The sequence below is a fragment of the Phalangium opilio genome, unplaced genomic scaffold, assembly GCF_054372755.1.
Source record: "Phalangium opilio isolate 3A_F unplaced genomic scaffold, DU_Popi_V2 ptg000209l_1, whole genome shotgun sequence".
Classification (NCBI taxonomy): Eukaryota; Metazoa; Arthropoda; class Arachnida; order Opiliones; family Phalangiidae; genus Phalangium; species Phalangium opilio.
In genome coordinates, this window is record NW_028324217.1 from 14,023,452 (window position 1) to 14,041,451 (window position 18,000).

Genomic DNA, 18,000 nt, shown 5'->3' on the forward strand with positions numbered 1-18,000 from the left:
AATCGAAGAACAGATAGTTTTTAGTGATAATCCCCTCGATGAGTTTACAACATAGACTTATGCCGATGCACACTTATCGCATCTTATAAATTTCTAACAAGGGCTTATGCCCAGAAACTTTTGAAAGAGAAAGTTTAGTTATAGTGATTACGCATTTTAGTGATTATCCCCTCGAATTACCTTTAGCAATGCTAAAATGATCAAACGCATAACGCTCATTTAACACTATGTTAGCTCTATCTAAACCCACATTTGAATTAACCGCCAAAACGTTCCAGTCAAACATAACATAGATGACGATAGCTACCGAACGAGAACGAAACACATGAGGAGCGCGGTAGAAAAATCGTTATCTATTTAATTAGCACATACATAAAAAGAAAATAAATATAAAAACCCCAAACATACAAATTCATAAGTATCTGACCCCACAGATAAAAATTCAAAAGTTTCCGACCCCACAGATTAAGAGGTACCCCACCCCATATCACCCCGACATTTTAGAGATAAAAATAAATAATAAAAAACTCGGAGTTTCTATCAAGTCTCTATGGTTTAGTGGTTAGAACGTTTGTCTACTACGTCAGAGACCCGGGTTCGATTCCCGGGTCTGACCTGAAAAAATTTTAATTATAATTAAATCTCTAACCGAGCCCAGTAACCCCTATGGGTGGGTTGTGGTAATATAAAGTTCCTTTTAAGCTAAAATCTGACGATAACGAAGCGACAACCCCGGCCACTACTACGACGACGGGTCAAACTAAGAGCCTATCGTATACTACGATATGGCTAAAAATCAAATACTCACAAAAAGAAGTGGCAAAAACCTGCTGGCTCTTTACAACCACTTAATTTGACTTAATATCCAATTTCCAACAACAATAATATACCGGTAGTTTAAGAATGGCTCCCGCGGTAAAAAAACGGCAATTTTCAACTAGGTGGGCGTTATCTCATTAGATTTGAAAAATATCATTTGTCTTTTTTACCAATGCCTAACCGTTTGGATTTTTTAAAGCAATCTTGGCACCAAAAATATTTTTGAATGAGGATAAAAAAGGTCTATCCTCTCGTAATTTTTAAAGCTTTTCTCATGATTACTCTATACAACAGTAACAAGGAGTATAAACCCATTAGTGGAAGCAGTATTTTTTTCCCAAAACAATCTCGCTTATGTTTATGCAATGAATGAAATATATCACAATGCACGGGCCTTGATAGATATAGGAGGCAATGAAGGAAATATATCGCATGCACGGGCCTTGGTAGATATAGGAGGCAATGATAATCTCTCTCTTTGCACGAGAGGTTTATCTTTAATATTTAAATAAATATAATTATTTTTAATTATTTTAATCTTCAATAATTAACATTAATAATAGTTAAATCGTTTAAAATAAAGTTATACCTATTATCTTCTCAAACTTTGCTAATATTGACGTTTAAAGTGAAGGGTACCCCTCTTCCCGCTTTCTTCAAATTTTGGGGTTCCATTATAATAGTAAGGAAAAACCGCAAATGCGAAAACCTTTGGTAGCGATCCTACCTTAGGGAGCGGCTAGACGTTTCTCGTAACCCTAGCTGATCGCCGCGTATATCCTAAAACCAAACGATGATAATGGAGTAGAAGCCAATGATACAGATTGGTGTCTATGTGGAATAGACGGAAGACCAGTGGATGGTGGTGTTAGTAGGCAGTGTAAGTGCATACGGGTGTCAATGTGGGATTGACAAAGAACAGAAGATGGTGGTGATTAGAAGCCAGTATGTACAGACTGGTGTCCACGTGGAATGGACGAAGACCAGAAGATGGCGGTGTTAGAAGCCAGTAAGAACAGACTGGTGTCCATGTGGGATGGACAAAGACCAGAAGATGGTGGTGTGAGAACTCAAGTAGAGGAGCCATTTCCGTGACTGTGAAAGCAGTTAGGAAATGGCGAACACGTTTGCTCCGATACGCAAACTGCGAACGCGGTCACGTGGGTGTAACAACAGACAGACACACAGACACACAGACAGACACACAGACACGGCCGTTACAGAACCTCTCCTGGACTACGTCACACGGAGAGGTAAAAATAACCAACATGACAAAAAAATATTCGCCTATCAGTAGTTTTTACCGTAATACACCGTCTCGAGAGGCTCAAAAGTGTGGTCCTTCAAAATTGGTCAGAATATGTGAGCAAACTTATTTTATACTAATAACGCTATGACTAGTCGGCCGTCAAAAAGTCAAAAACAGCGTGTTGCCACTTGCCAGATGTTTTTCAACGTTTTCCGATCAGGCATAAGGAAAGAAAGTTTAAAGTATTTTTTCTGGATGAAGCAGACAGGTCACGACTCTTCTTGTAGTATTATAATATACTCGTATGACGTGCAGAGCTGTACGCCGGTGTGTCCGAGGCTAAGCCTCTATTTTGAAACTAATAATTACCAACTTCAATAACAATATAAAAGGTGCTAAGCTTTAACTGCGTTGTTGATAACAACAAGGACTTGTAGCAGACAACTAAATATACTAAAATTAAAACTTTGTAGTACAAGGATTTCAAGTAGAATCGAGAATAATATGAACCGAACCGAACTGGTTTCAATTACAAAATCCAGTACTACTGAGGGAAAACAACTCAGGCTATTAGCTTATCGGATCTTGAAAGGCACCACTCAAGCGGGTGCCGCCGCTCAAAAGAGGTGCTTATTGTTATTTAACTCTATTTTTTTTCGTTCAGCTGTTTACACAAGGCCATGCTTCAGGTGTTACACCCGGAGGCCTGACTCACTAATTGTGTCTGAAGCCGGGCCTCCTTGTGAAAATGGTATGAATTCTAGTAGGCTGTAAACTATGTAGAGGCATTTTGCCATAGCCTCTAGTTATGAAAGTTGTGACGATGAGCTTCTTTGCGTTCCCAACGGAGTTCGCGTGAATAGAGAGAAAAAATTCTAAAACCTTGGCCACGACTGAGAACGAGCTTTTGGAGCAGCGTGCCACGCTTCTGTAGCATTGCGCTGAACCCCTATCAGCCGAACTCAATCGCATTCGACCGAAAAAACCGCACTTTGGCGGATTTACGATTCTGTCCAATGGGACAATCCCATTGCACCTAAAAACCCGCACTTTGGCGGATTTACGATTCTGTTCAATGGGACAATCCATTGCACCGAAAAACCGCTCTTCGGCTTTTTTCCCTATGGAATTTAAATAAATAAAACCCCGGGAACGGCAAGATTTCATCTTTGCTAGCAAAAATTATTTTAACTTGAAACGGAAAATGAACACTAGATCCAAACATTTTGTAAATTATTATTTTAAAACTAAGGATTATAAGATAAAAATAGTAATAAATCAGCAAAATATGACATAACAAAACAAATTGCTAATATTGATTTATTTTTCTATGTTATATTCATCATGAAAATACTTTAAAGGGATAGAATCAATCTTTTGACTTTTAATGAAAAGCTTTCATTTTTTTAAAATCAGATAGAACCTAAAATTATGTTTTCAAAAATATATAGATATTGATAGTTTTAATAACTTAACTATTTTTAATTAATTTTTAAAAGTATTGGTTTTCGGCGCCGCTCCGATCACTGCCCCCTCTACAGGCGTTTGCAAAAACACGAGCGAAATAACTAAATTACTCCCGCGACTTTCCTCTCGCTCGGAGGTACAGTAGATTTACTCCTAAAAGTAGTTTTCATACTATTCTGCATTTTCGCCAAATTAATACAGGGATAAGGGAGTCAGATGGATTGGAAATGATGATGGGCGACCTGCGGCACCATATCTCTCCCAGTGTACCTCGCGCACGCCCCTACCCTTCCGTAGGCGATTGCTAAGTGCTGCCGCGTAGCGCCATTTTTTTTGAATGAGAACTAGCTTCTAATTTTGAGATAGAGGGAGCGTCCTTTACAATTTCGTCCGGCACGACCCTACCTAACTGCTGGGGAAGATGGGAGGACTATGGTGCCGTAGTTGGGGGTACAAAGGCAACGCTTAAGGTATGGGGGTTTCCACTCCATTACTCTCTCCTTCAAGATTAATATAACTCATTTCGATACGGGGATGCTTTGAAAGTTATAAAGGAATGTAAATAGTTTCACTGTAATTTTGGTGTTCAAAGTAATAGTTTTACAATGTTTAATTACAATTAAAAATATGTTAAAGCTTAGATTAGGGCCATTAGGCTAAAATATGGCCATACCATTATTATACATGGAAGCTAAGCCTTTGCCAAAATAGCGAAAAAATGTGGTGTTTTGGACATTACCTGTAACAATTTTGACAAATCTCTATCATCCTTACTCTACAACGTAACCGAGAGTTAAGAGAACAAGGGATAATAAACATGAAAAATCAGAATTGTGTTTACAAAGGTCCTCTCAAATATGCGCCGCTACCCCAGTGATAGTGACGGTGAAAAGCTACTATACAGTGGTCTAGAGCTCCATTCATTCTCCTATTTCCAAACAACCAATGAATCAAGAGACATTTGCAACGTCATTGTGTGAAAAACAAGTTGGGCGATATTTCGCGGTTAGTTTGAGTTTCAAAATATCTAACGTACTTTTCTTAATTTTAAACGTTTTAATTCGAATTTTTTTTGGCACACATAATTTTAGGCACATTTTTTTACCTAAAACTGCCCTCATCTTGTACTAGTCGGAAAACATTGATTCTATCCCTTTAAGGCAGCCGTTTTACTGTACTTGAATTATACACAGCCGCTCCAAAGAGGAAGAGACGTCCTCCTAACCAAACCAAATCTAACCTTACCTACCCTAACCTACCCTACCCTACCCAACCCTAACCTATCTACCACACCCTAACCTACCTACCCTAACCTAACCTACCCTAACCTAACCTACCTGCCCTACCCTATCCTAAGGCAGTAAAAATTTATTTAAAACTCTTTCATTAAAAAACGACATTAATAGAAATTAAACTACATAGCATTTTTGGGGTCGCTTAATTCGACAAATTGTAAATACCTGTTGAATATTTTTAGACTTTAATCAAATTTTATGAAAACCAATCCAAGTTAATCTGTAAAAAACTTATGTTTTATTGGAACTATTTAAAAACAGTATGAACGAAATAACTTTTTAACCTCATGAAAATTTTGTAAGACTATAGACTACGTCATTTCGTCTAACTGTACCCGCGGCTCCTTATCTATAGTTAATCGTAAAAAACTCAAAACACCTTACGATTCGAATAGTAAACCAAAATTAAATCACTTTTCAACTAGAGCTCAGACCCAAATGGTCAATTTTAAACTTAAGAAATATTTGTCGAATTGTCGCGGACGCTCCAAAAGAGAAAGATTTTAAACTGTAATTGTCATCGTTGAATTGTGCTATAAAATAGTAAAATTTATTGTTAATATTAATCCTCGTGAAATCCTTTTAAAACAAACTTAAGATCACTATTTACGGATTTTTCAGTCGGTTCGTAAGGAGTCCGTGAGATCATGGAAGAAGAAGGGTGTAATGGAATGGTGAGGTGAATAGGCAGACGGCTACGCGAAATGTAGGGTCACGTGGGAAAACTCTCCTCTCCTCTCGGCACTAGCTGTAACTCGATTACTGCTCTGCGCAATATTGGCGAGCAAGCTACCTCCTTAATACCGTACAGAGAGAGGGATACACTGTTTAGATCCGCTCTCTACCGCCTCTACTACTGCGCAGAAGCTTTCAACGTTGGTGATAAACTCGGGAAGGAGGGGATGAAAAGGGGGAAGTTACGATTTTTCAACGCGCTCTCTTTAACACCTATAGGACCATTCCATACACCCTTTTTCTTCCATGGTGAGATATAAAAACCCTAGCTCTCCCAGAACTATTCCACAATACCAAACCCGCGGTAAGGCTAAATTCATTTTAAATATTGGCGGGATTCGGTCTAATGGAATTCTGCGCAATGAGAAGATACTGCGCGGCACAGCGGTGGAAAGTGAAGTAAAATAGGTGTTGAACAAAGCCTCTTTTCGTATGGAATCGCAGTTGCTATTTCGGGAACTGCTGATACAAGGTACAGCCAAATAAAATAACCTAGCCTAACCTGACCTAAATCAAATCGGGTTTAAATAACCAAATACAACCTAACCTAATCAAATTAGGGTTCATAATTCAAATAACCCTCCGTAACCTTTATTGACCTAGTACTATTTCAGTTCAAATAACCCAACAAAGACCATCATAAACAACTACCGCTTTTTACATCTTAGCTGTATTGTTCGTTAGGAAACTGCTGTATCGAGGTTACCTTGTTTATTGTAACGGGTAAACTGCGTTTTAGACATACCTCTATTTAGGGAAACACGCTTGTGACCGCTATTATGGGGGCGTCCTGTGATAAAATAGTCCATTTGATTATATAAGACAGTGACAAAATACTGAGACTACGTTCAGTAACTGGAAATCCGAAAAAGCCGTTACCGCTACCGATGTCATTTTATCCGAGCGCTACATCAGAGTGACGTCAGACGTCACTGAACCATGGAAGAAGAAGTGTATGGAATGGTGAGGTGAATAGGCAGACGGCTACGCGAAATGTAGGGTCACATGGGAAAACTCTCCTCTCCTCTCGGCATTAGCTGTAACACGATTACAGCTCTGCGCAACATTGGCGCGCAAGCCACCTCCTTCTACCGGAATCGCACATTTTTGTGTTTCTAAAATTCTAACACGATAGGCCGAGGCTTAGCAGAAAAAAGTGATCGTAGACAACGTAGAGATGGTTAATTACAAAAAGTGTTGCTATCGGGGCTGTAGAATGTAGCGCGGCTTTAGGTGCGTGAAACGTTTGGGGACGTATAGCGATCGCGCGTACAAAATAACATAACTTTTCTTAAGTTTAATAAAATAAAAAGTTAAAGTTTAATTCAGAAATGATATTGGTTTACATTATAGAGATAGAGCTAAAGGGAGTCAACCTCTCCTTTGCTCGTTCCAACATAGAGACTATAAACCCCAAGGAGTGGCAGGTCCCCCGCTCTACAAGCGCAAATAATGATGTTGCTCCTAAATTGGTACATGAGAGCTTCCGGCCCGTTTAATTTTGCTTAGCGGAAGTCGCCTTGTACCAGGAAAAACCGGGAGTAAGGGGCAACAAGTTGAGGCATTCCTTCCACTCCTTGGGGTTTATAGTCTCTATGGTTCCAAACAAATCTCATCTTCTCGGGTCTCTTATTCTTTCCACCCCGAGAAGATTTTACAAAAACAACCCTTTGTGGGTCTTGGGTAGCGGATTTGCAGGTGTCCACAGGTATCCGCGTGGTCTTTGGGTTTTTCTATTTTCGCTCACTGCTTCGAAAATAGAAAGCGGGTTTTCTTCGAGGGGAAGGATAGTTATTATTTGGGGGTAGGACAGTTGCCTAAATCCGGTGTTTTATCTCCCCCCCGGCTAAGGGTGCCGATATACATTTTTAGGAACCCATTATAAGAATATTAGTACAATCGGATTTGGTACGCCTTAAGAGCATACGATAAACAAGTTGGGAAAACCAAAATATTACCTCTTGAGACAAGATTACCCATATATGGAAATGTTTCTTTTTAATGAACAAATGCTGAAGTTAATTTTATGAAATATTAAAGAAGTATACAAAGCATAGCGAATATACTGTAAATCAGACAACTTTTTACATCCAATAAGGATATACTTGTACACATTAAAATCATCCGATGGGAAAAAAACGGGAAATAAAGAGATAAAACTTTAGAGGGATATTACCTTTACGTGTTTGTAAATGCCCCATTTTCTACTATTCAACTGTATACCCTCTATGTTCAAAGCCAGATCACAACAGGGTTGCCGTGTAAACACTATCCTCGTTTCACCTCGACGATTTTCTTAATTTGTCAACATGACTGTTAACGTTACATAACACCAAATCTTATTTGTGGCTACACGCACTGAAAGTAATTGCGCACCATATAACGCATGAAAACACGAAGCTAGAACCCAATAACGATCAGACCTTTCACTGATCTGCGCTGCCTTCAGCAGAGCTCGCCAAAAAAGACAGCGGATTTTGGAAAACGTTAACCGGTGAGCTCTGTCGTCATAGCTTTGCTGAACGCTTTTCTCCGGTCATCGGTGTTTTAAAAATTACGCTAGTGCAATAAACCAAGGCTTAACAAAAATTGTATGATAACATATTTATATTATATAAAAACGTCTTGGTTTGGACCAAGGCCGAAAAAACAAACGATATGTGTGAGGTTTATCAATTGACTGAAGTTTCAGATATTGAAATTTTTTCTAGTTATTTTTATACACTCAATCCTTAATCAATATTTAATTCAATCAACTGATTTTACTGTTAATCGACCTAGTCCCTCTAAATTAATTTAAAAAATTACATATCTACGCTTTTTCAAGAACAATTACATTTTCCGAAAACATTCTATCGTGAAATTAATTTATCATGTTGAGGATACAGTATTGAATATTTGAAATGTTCTACTGGATGTCTAAAACAAGCAAGCGAACTTTGGCATAACTCGAATGGAAAATGTAAATATTTGATCGTGGATGCCAAACAAGGGTGTTGCGCGAATTTATACATTTAATTTCGTATATCGAAATGCTACATTTCTATTGTCGCCTCTTTGATGGTAAAGTTGCACTGGAACTTCCTTTTCCGTACTTAAGAATTTCTTGGTCATAACTCAGTCTATGGTAATATTGGCTGAGTGTGTTGCGACGGCTCAGATGACCCATACACTGAAACCACTGGTGATTATAAAATGCCATATATTGGGAAAATAGAGGAAGGGAGGGGGTGTCGGAGTTAAATGTGACCTTCTTGGCATAACTAGTAATGAATGATTTTTTTAACCATATTATTTCCGCGGGAAATGAATATAACAAGTCTGAGAAGTATTTCTGTTTATGTGATCTTTACCCTTTACCACACAGGATAAACTTTGTTGCTTTGTCTTAAGTAGACGACATTCACTCTAAACGACAGACTTAAAACAGATTTAAACTTCTTTTGGTGCAAACTTGAAAATTTGTCAAGCCAGCAACAATTAAAACTATGTCGGTCAAGATGCTCACAAGTTAGTGAGTATCGACACGAAATCCCTTCAAAATAATTAATTTTATGATAAAATGTTTTCGGAAAATGTAATTGTTCTTGAAAAAGCGTAGATATGTAATTTTTTCAATTAATTTAGAGGGACTAGGTCGATTAACAGTAAAATCAGTTGATTGAATTAAATATTGATTAAGGATTGAGTGTATAAAAATAACTAGAAAAAATTTCAACATCTGAAATTTCAGTCAATTGATAAACCTCACACATATCGTTTGTTTTTTCGGCCTTGGTCCAAACCAAGACGTTTTTATATAATATCTGTCGCTTCAGTCTTAATGTAATTAAATTTTGAGTAATTATGTTTTCTTTACCGCTTATTATTATGTCCATTACGATGGTCAAAACATGTATCTAGCAGGGCCCAAACGTTGCACCTTCCGCGTGTTAGGCGGACGAGATAACCACTACACTACACATACCTGGTAATACTGAGATTCCTAAGAGATCTAGCTTATTATTATGTCCAATCACGATGGTCAAAACATGTATCTACCAGGGCTCGAACCCGGGACCTTCCGCGTGTAAAGCGGACGTGATAACCACTACACAATGAATACTTGGTTATTCTGAGTTTTCGAAGAGATCTAGCTTATTATTGTGTCCAATAACGATAGTCAAGTCATGTATCTACCAGGGCTCGAACCTGGGGCCTTCCGAGTGTAAAGCGGACGTGATAACCACTACACCATAGATACTTGGTTATTTTGAGTTTTCGAAGAGCTCTAGCATTATTATTATGTCCAATCACGATGGTCGAAACAAGTACTTCTGTAATTAACTAAAATTAACATACTTAGACTTAATTGTTTCTGATTAGACTAGCCGATCGCACACCCTGAATACTTAATTGTTAAATTAAGAGTATTCCGAAAAGTAACTTCGCTCTAGTTTTTCAGTTAGAGGTGGTTAAATATCACGAAAAACCCCATGTTAATCTCCATAGGAAAATTGGTAAAAGCATGTGAATTTTGATTTAACCGGCCCTGTAGAATAGATAGATAAAAACAACTTTTATAATTAAAATTAGAAAGACTAACATGTCTCTTAAAATTCTCGCGTGATCAACTGGTTTCACGCCAATTAAATAGGTATAGTCCCATCAGAATCAGCAAGAGCTATTTGTAATACCTCCATGTTTTTACCGCCAAGCTGAGAACTACGCGTTTTACGTCACATTATCCAAAAACCCGACTATTTTCTTTGGTGACCGCGCTGGCTCAGCGCTGAGCACCGTGACGTCAAAATTCAAAAACAAAATCCCTTTCTGTATAACATTGCTAACAGCGCTGAGCTCTGCTGAACGCGGCCTAGATTTTCACCATGATGCTTTATTCAATTGTATAATCTAAGCTTGATTATTTAAAAGTGTATTTAGCTTTCGGCCCACTCTGAACCGTTAATGTCTCTGCATTACAGAAACGAAAACCAAACCCAAGCATTTACTTTTCGGTTCACTAGGCCTATTGCAACATAAAAGTTCATTTGACCGACATAGTAGCGTTCTTCTTGTTATCAATAACGGAAGGATTGTGCTATAAACAGATGTAGTATAGCTTAAGTAATACATAAACATCCATTTCAAATAATAATTATAAAAAATATTCCTGGGATATCAAAATGAAACAGAGCTTTAAAGCTACAAAACTACTAAAGGCGTCAAAATTACGAAAAATATTTCCATATATTAATTTTACATTATGAGAAAACCAAATATTAAGGTTTTGTAGAATTTCTTTCCACACCAACACAAGGCGAACTGCTAACGCGAAGCACTAGTGTAACAACGGACGGACACACACAGACAAACACATAGACTGCTATTTTACCCTTTCCGTATTAATTTTGTTTTGAGAGACAAGATTACTTTAAATACTAAAATAAATATAATAAATATAATTATTATAATATATTTTCTTCGTTATTTGTTCGCCTTATTGAACGTTACATCGTTTTGATAAAGAACAATTAAACATTCTTGAGAGCCTTGACTAATATTGGCGTTTGAAATGAAGCATACGCCGTTTGCTTCGCCTTACTCAAATAGGTAGTATCATAAGTTTATAAGATATGTTCCATAAGTGTGTCACTCGTTAATGAGAGCTTGTCATGAAGTGACGTAGGTGAAACGTCATAGATTCTCGTAAAGCGACGCCTAGTGAGGCACTGTCAAAGGCTTAGTACAGACTAAAGAGGAGGATGGACTGCAAAACCGAGTGTAGTCAATTCTCACGTCGTTCTTGAACTAGCTCTCATTAAGCCTCGAACATTACGAAGTATGGGTAGTGACATACTTATGGAACATATCTTATAAACTTATGGTAGTATATAAGGGTGTCGAATCGCAGCTATGGATAAGAACATCGCAATGCGTGAACCTTGGCGGAAGACCCCGTCAATGGAAGGCTAGACGTTTCTCGTAACCCTAGCCGATCGCCGCGTATGTCTTAACCTTAAGGATGATGGTGGTGTTAGAAGCCAGGTGTGCAGACTGGTTTTCATGTGGGATGGACAAAGAATAGAAGGTGGTGGTGTTTAGAAGCCAGTAAGTACAGACTGGTGTCCATGTGGGGTGGACAAATGAACAGAGTTGTTAAACAGGCAATGGAGTAATAGCCTGTAAGTCGAATACAATTTCCGGGACTGTAAATGCGGTACGGAAATTGAATACACGTTTGCTCCGATTTGCAAACTGCGAACGCGGTCACGTGGGTGTAACAAAGGAACAAACAGACAGACAGACAGACACGTCGAAATTAGAACCTCTCCGTGACATACGTCACTCGGAGAGGTAAAAAATTTACATTAACACAAAACAAATTACTAATTCATTAATAACAATCACTATAACTTAAATGAACAAAACATTGGGAACAAGTTGGGAAAACCATAATATAACCTCTCCGTGTCGAGAAGATTATATAAACTTAAGTATCCAATGAAAACGTCGACCTTTTTGCCCTCATCCTTTCCCGCGCGTTGCGCTTCCGCATTTCATCCTTACTCTCAACATTATCTTCCTCCATTTTACATACAGAAATCAAATACTCACAAAAAGAAGTGGCAAAAACTTGCTGGCTCTTCACAACCACTTAATTTGACTTAATATCCAATTTCCAACAACAATAATATACCGGTAGTTTAATTGACAACCTACTAGCATCGAAATTCTCATTAAGAATGGCTTCCGCGGATAAAAAAGGGCAATTTTCAACTAGGTGGGCGTTATCTCATTAGATTTGAAAAATATCATCATGCCTAACCGTTTGGATTTTTTTAAAGCAATCTTAGCACCAAAAAATATTTTTTGATACAAAATAAATGTTTTGTATTCTTATTAAGAATAAATCAAGAGGATAAAAAAGGTCTGTCCTCTCGTAGTTTTTTAAGCTTTTATCATGATTACTCTATACAACAGTAACAAGGAGTATCAACCCATTAGTGGAAGCAGTATTTTTTTTCCGATGTTTATCCTCTCTAGACTTCGCTAAAAACGTATTACTCCCACGTAAAATATTAATAGACAGGCAAGGATTCATACCATTAAAGGAGCGCAATATTATCCATATTTTCATTTCATATACAGAGAAAAGAAATTATTATGTTTCTGAGAGGAGCTTCCCATTTTTGTTGCTGTTTTGAAAAATATATCGCAATGCACGGGCCTTGAAAGATATAGGAGGCAATGAATGAAATATATCACAATGCTCAGGCCTTGATAGATATAGGAGGCAATGAAGGAAATATATTGCATGCACGGGCCTTGGTAGATATAGGAGGTAATGATAATCTCTCTCTTTGCACGAGAGGTTTATCTTTAATATTTAAATAAATATAATTATTTTAATCTTCAATAATTAACATTAATAATAGTTAAATCGTTTAAAATAAAGTTATACCTATTATCTTCTCAAACTTTGCTAATATTGACGTTTAAAGTGAAGTGTACCCCTCTTGCCCGCTTTCTTAAAAAACACACAGACAGACAGACACGGCCGTTACAGAACCTCTCCTGGACTACGTCACACGGAGAGGTAAAAAGTTAATTTTATACAATACTAGGGAAACTTAGCAAGATTTTGATCGTGAGTTATTGAAACCAAAGCCGGATATCGAGAGATAGGTTTAGTGTTTCGTTTTGGTTTTGTGGTCGCAATGCAATCTACATCGCTAGTGTCGCTGTCCCGTCTATGCCTAACCAAAGTTTTTGCTTTGCTGGGTTCTGAGGGGGAATCACGACACTGGTAAGGCTTAAGATTCTGAACATGGTGAGTACCTTTGGGGATGACTTTGGTACCTCGCCGTTTTATTACGACGTAATTTACATCCGATAATTTACTTTCAATTTCGAATGGGCCGTGATATCGGTGTGCCATTTTCTTAGTGATACGAGCGCTTTTGTTGGACAATGTGTGGGCTTTTACCAGCACTTGTTGACCAATGACGTATTCTACATGACGATGTGACTTGACGTTATAGGCCTTTTGTTTTTCGTGAGCCAGTTCCCTGGCAGCCAGGACATTCTCCTGGATAATCTTATTGTGCTCCGTTATTCTATTGACATAAGAGGCTGTGGAGCTATCATCTACCTGACCCACCCTAGCTAGTACCAATAACGGATTTATGTATTAAGAACGTGGGATCATAGCTTTAGCCTCTGGTACCATCCTCGCATACTTTATTGAGAAACTTCGTCTGCTTATATTTTGACTCCACCCACAAATTCTGTATATAGCGACTTCTAGAGATCGAAAATGTCATTCTTATCTCTATTTTCGTGGTTAAATATTTTTTTCCGAAATTGCGCCAGTGGTAAAAAAGCAAAGTGGACAACAATGCTATATAACTCCCGATTTAGTGGAATTAAGTTTTAAAGTTAAGTATATGAATAATTGATGTTTCTTTTTTAAGCATCTAGTTTTTCTTTCTTTGTATATTTAACCACGATAATAGAGATATACAGGATTTGTGGGTGGAGTCAAAATATAAGCAGACGACGTTTCTCAACAAAGTATGCGAGGATGGGTAGTGAATTTGCTACCTTCAACGTTCTTCTCACATAAATCCGTTTTTGCTAGTACCTTTTGTAAAGGCAATTTCATCTCGCGGCCTGTGAGAATAAAGTAGGGGCTATACCCCGTAGAGTAATTAACCGCGGAGCGCATCGCCAGTGCTAGGTTAGGGAGCTGTTCGTCCCACTTTTCGTGGTGACCTTCCACGTAAGAGGCGATCATTGGTTTGATTGTTCTGTTTTCGCGTTCCGTGGCGTTTGCTTGAGCGTAGTAGGTGGTGGTATTTCGGACTTTTTCCCCCCAATCGTAACAAACTTCGAGAAAGTAGTCCGAATTGAGATTAGAGCCATTGTCTACAATGAGTGCGCGAGGCACGCTGTAACGTGGAAAAACCTCTTCCGTGAGGCGTTTTGCTATCGCGGCGGAAGTTGAAGCTCGGAGGGGAAAGCGTTCGACATATTTTGAAAAATTATCTACCACAACGAGGAGGTAGGTATTTTTTCGAGGACTTAAGGGAAAGGGTCCCATCAAATCGGCTGAGATTACTTCCCATGGTTCAGTAGGCTTAATGGTATTGAGTAGGCGCGCTGGTTTTTGATTGTCGCTTTTTAGTTTCTGACAGACATCACATGAACTAATGTAACGCGCACAGTCGGTACCCATCGTGTCCCAATAAGCCGTACTTTTTAAACGCCAGAGTGTCCTTTGGACACAAAAATGACTCGCCGTCGGGTGGTCGTGCAGCTCGCGTAATACGCTGGTTCTCAAGGAGACCGGAATTACTGGGCGCCACGCGATGGGGTTTATAAGATTGGCTTCATGCCTGCAATGGCGAGTTTCTACCAGGCGATAGAGAACGTCTGTAGTAACACAATAGTGTTGACCTTTGCGCTTGATTTTACGCGCGACTTTTGAATTTGGCGGGAGTTTGCCAGTCGAAACGTAATCCTTAAGGGTCTTTACAGTAGGGTCCTGATTTTGGGCTTTAGCTAGGATACCAATTTCCCTAATGGAATCTAATTCATTGTCCTTAGTGACTGTTGCACTGATTGCGTCGATGTTAGGGGTAGCTGGGTCGCGTCCTAACGTAGGGGTACAAATTTCCTCGAATCGCGTGGACTCGGTTAATTCATTATCGTCAGAATCAATCGGACTTCGGGACAGAGCGTCGGCTACGACGTTGTCTTTGCCCTTCCGATGTTCTATCTTGAAATTGAACTCCTGGAGCTCTACGGCCCAGCGTGTCAATTTGGCTGCACGTTCTTCATTTTTGAAAGCCATTGTAAGGCGCTATTGTCCGTTATGAGGGTGAAGGGAACGCAATCTAGGTAGTGACGATATTTGTTTACGCTCAAAATTACCGCTAACAATTCCCGCTCGGTGGCGTGGTAACGGGTTTCCGCGTCTTTGAGCTTTTGCTTGCAAAGGAGATAACCCTTTCTTTATTGTTATTGTCCACCTGGTACAGAATCGCGCCTAACCCTACGACGCTCGCGTCAGTTCTTAGAAAGAACGGGAGTTCATAGTTAGGGTAACTAAGAATAGGGGTTGCAATGAGTTTGGATTTTAGAGAGTGAAAACTGGTTTCACACTCGGGGGTCCATTTCAATTTCGTCGAGGTCACTGCCGTGGTCAAATTAGTCAGGGGTAAAGCTAAATCGGAGAAATTTTCTATGAATTCGCGATACCAACCTACCATACCGAGAAATGATCCCACTTCTTTTATGTTGGTATGCCTTGGGTAATTTTGAATCGCTATTAATTTGGATTCGTCCGTTTCTATACCCTTTGCGCTGACTTTGAAGCCATGGTACAACACCTGTAATTGCATGAATTTGCATTTTTCACGTTTGCAGGTTAACCCTGTTTCTCGCAGTCGTTCTAAAACTTTTCCGACGTGTTCTACGTGGGACTGAACTGTCTGAGACCTAATTAACAAATCGTCGAAGTATAACTCCGTGGTTATTGTTAAGGTAGCCTCAAAAATAAGCTCCATGCACTTTTGAAATGTGGAGGGTGCGTTAATCAGGCCGAAAGGAAGCACAGCTCTCCCAATAGAAAAAATCGGAACAACAACCTCACTCCAATTAACACCGGGACAAACAAATTTAGAGTGGCCGAAATCAAAAAGACGGCCACAGTTTGGTGCCGAAACCCGGGAACTGTTAATCGCGTAGTGTAACTTTCGGATTCGACTTTAGTTAGAACGAAATACGTGAATCAAGTAGAAGAAGATGCCTTCCGAAGACGACCAGTTCGAGGATACCATGAATGGACTAGACAATAATGAAGAAAACTTAGCCGCCGCGAAAGGAACTAGAAAAGGTGTTAGAACGGCCACAACCAAATTAATCAGTCATGTGATTGACATACTAGCCACAGGAACCGCCACTGCTGAGGACTTAGAAGATCAACTAGAGCTACTGCAAATGCGAGAGGATTCATTGAAGGAATTAGACAAGGATGTAAGACGATACTCCACTGACGCAGACGATCTTGAAGCAGACATAGACCGAGTAATGAAGTATAGAGACGAAATCACGCTCATGAAGAAGAAGCTAGATAGAAAAATCAAGCAACTTAGACCATTGACGGAGAGGACACCATCGCGTTCTTCGACTTCATGTTGCAGTACGAACAATTCAAACTCTCGCGGAAACAGTGCAGTGACTAAATTACCAAAACTTGAAATGCCAACATTTAGTGGTGAATTCACAGAGTTTCAACCATTCTGGAGTAGATTTAAGGTCGCCGTTCATGACACGGATATATCAAAGGTAGAAAAACTGAATTATCTACTTTCCTATTTAAAAGGTGACGCCAAGGCGTCAGTAGCTAGCTAAAACGCGACAGATGAGGCATACGACGAGGTGGTAAAAGATTTGACAGACCGCTTCGGTAGAAAGGATTTGATAATACATTCACACATTATGAAAATTTTAGAAGTAGAACCTGTACCAAATTCTCGCGAGTTAAAAGCTATGCGAAAGTTATTAGAAACTTGCGATATTAGTTTGCGTAGTTTAAAGTCCTTAGACATAGACGTAGCTTCCCCCGCTACTTGTATTTGCCCTGTCATTCTTAAATGCCTACCGGCAGACATACGCTTAGAATATAGTAGAACGCGCGAGAGGGACTCCAGCTGGAATGCTGAATTATTGCTAAACTTCCTACGAAAGGAGATTGAATGTAGAGAACGATCTTATCTACAAATAGAGAAAGAGTAGATAAATTCGAACCTTATGCAAAATCAAGAAATTCGAAATTCGACAACCAAAGCGCCGAATTTAAGCCTCGTAGACCTTCAACGCAAACACTAGCGACTCAAATAACACAAAGAAATACTCATTGCATCTTCTGCGACAATGAAACCCACGCATCTATAGACTGTAGAAATTTCACACTAGAAGAAAAACGAAACAAAATCACAGAAGCTAACCGGTGTTACAATTGCGTAAAAAGGGGTCACTCGGGCTCTGAATGCTTATCTAGATTTAAATCCTGCAAGCTCTGCAAGGGGAAACATAACCAAGTAGTTTGCGTGAAAAACCCAGCAAATAGAAGAGAGAAACCCAATTAACTAGTACCTACAGGGGAAACCAATGTTGAAAGAACAGTCAACTCATCGTTTGTAACCATAGAACCAAATGTACTCCTTCAAACTGCCCAAGCAATAGCGAAAAACCCAAATTTCGAATCATATCCAGAAAAACTACGTGTTCGATGCTTTCTCGATGGGGGTAGTGACGCCACATTTATCCACGAAGATATATCGCGAAGGTTGCAACTTCCAATCGTTGGAGAAACAATTTTGGAAATAAGAATCCTACTGAAGCCAGGCGAAGGAAGGTCAGACTTACGTTAGAAAACATCAAAAC

The 18,000-nt window shown here is 39.1% G+C and overlaps 1 protein-coding gene and 1 non-coding gene across 2 annotated transcripts in view; one reads left to right on the plus strand and one right to left on the minus strand.

The window, feature by feature from the left end:
• Positions 1–18,000, plus strand: part of LOC149620758 (uncharacterized) — a 53,797-nt gene that overhangs the window by 29,383 nt on the left and 6,414 nt on the right. Inside the window, exon 2 of the mRNA XM_089854183.1 lies at positions 15,979–16,899. Within this exon, the coding sequence (XP_089710309.1) occupies positions 16,357–16,899 (543 nt within the window). The 5' untranslated portion in view covers positions 15,979–16,356. The remainder of the gene's footprint in view (positions 1–15,978; positions 16,900–18,000) is intronic.
• Positions 9,736–9,808, minus strand: TRNAV-UAC (transfer RNA valine (anticodon UAC)). The gene has a single exon. It is a non-coding gene; the product is annotated as a tRNA-Val (tRNA).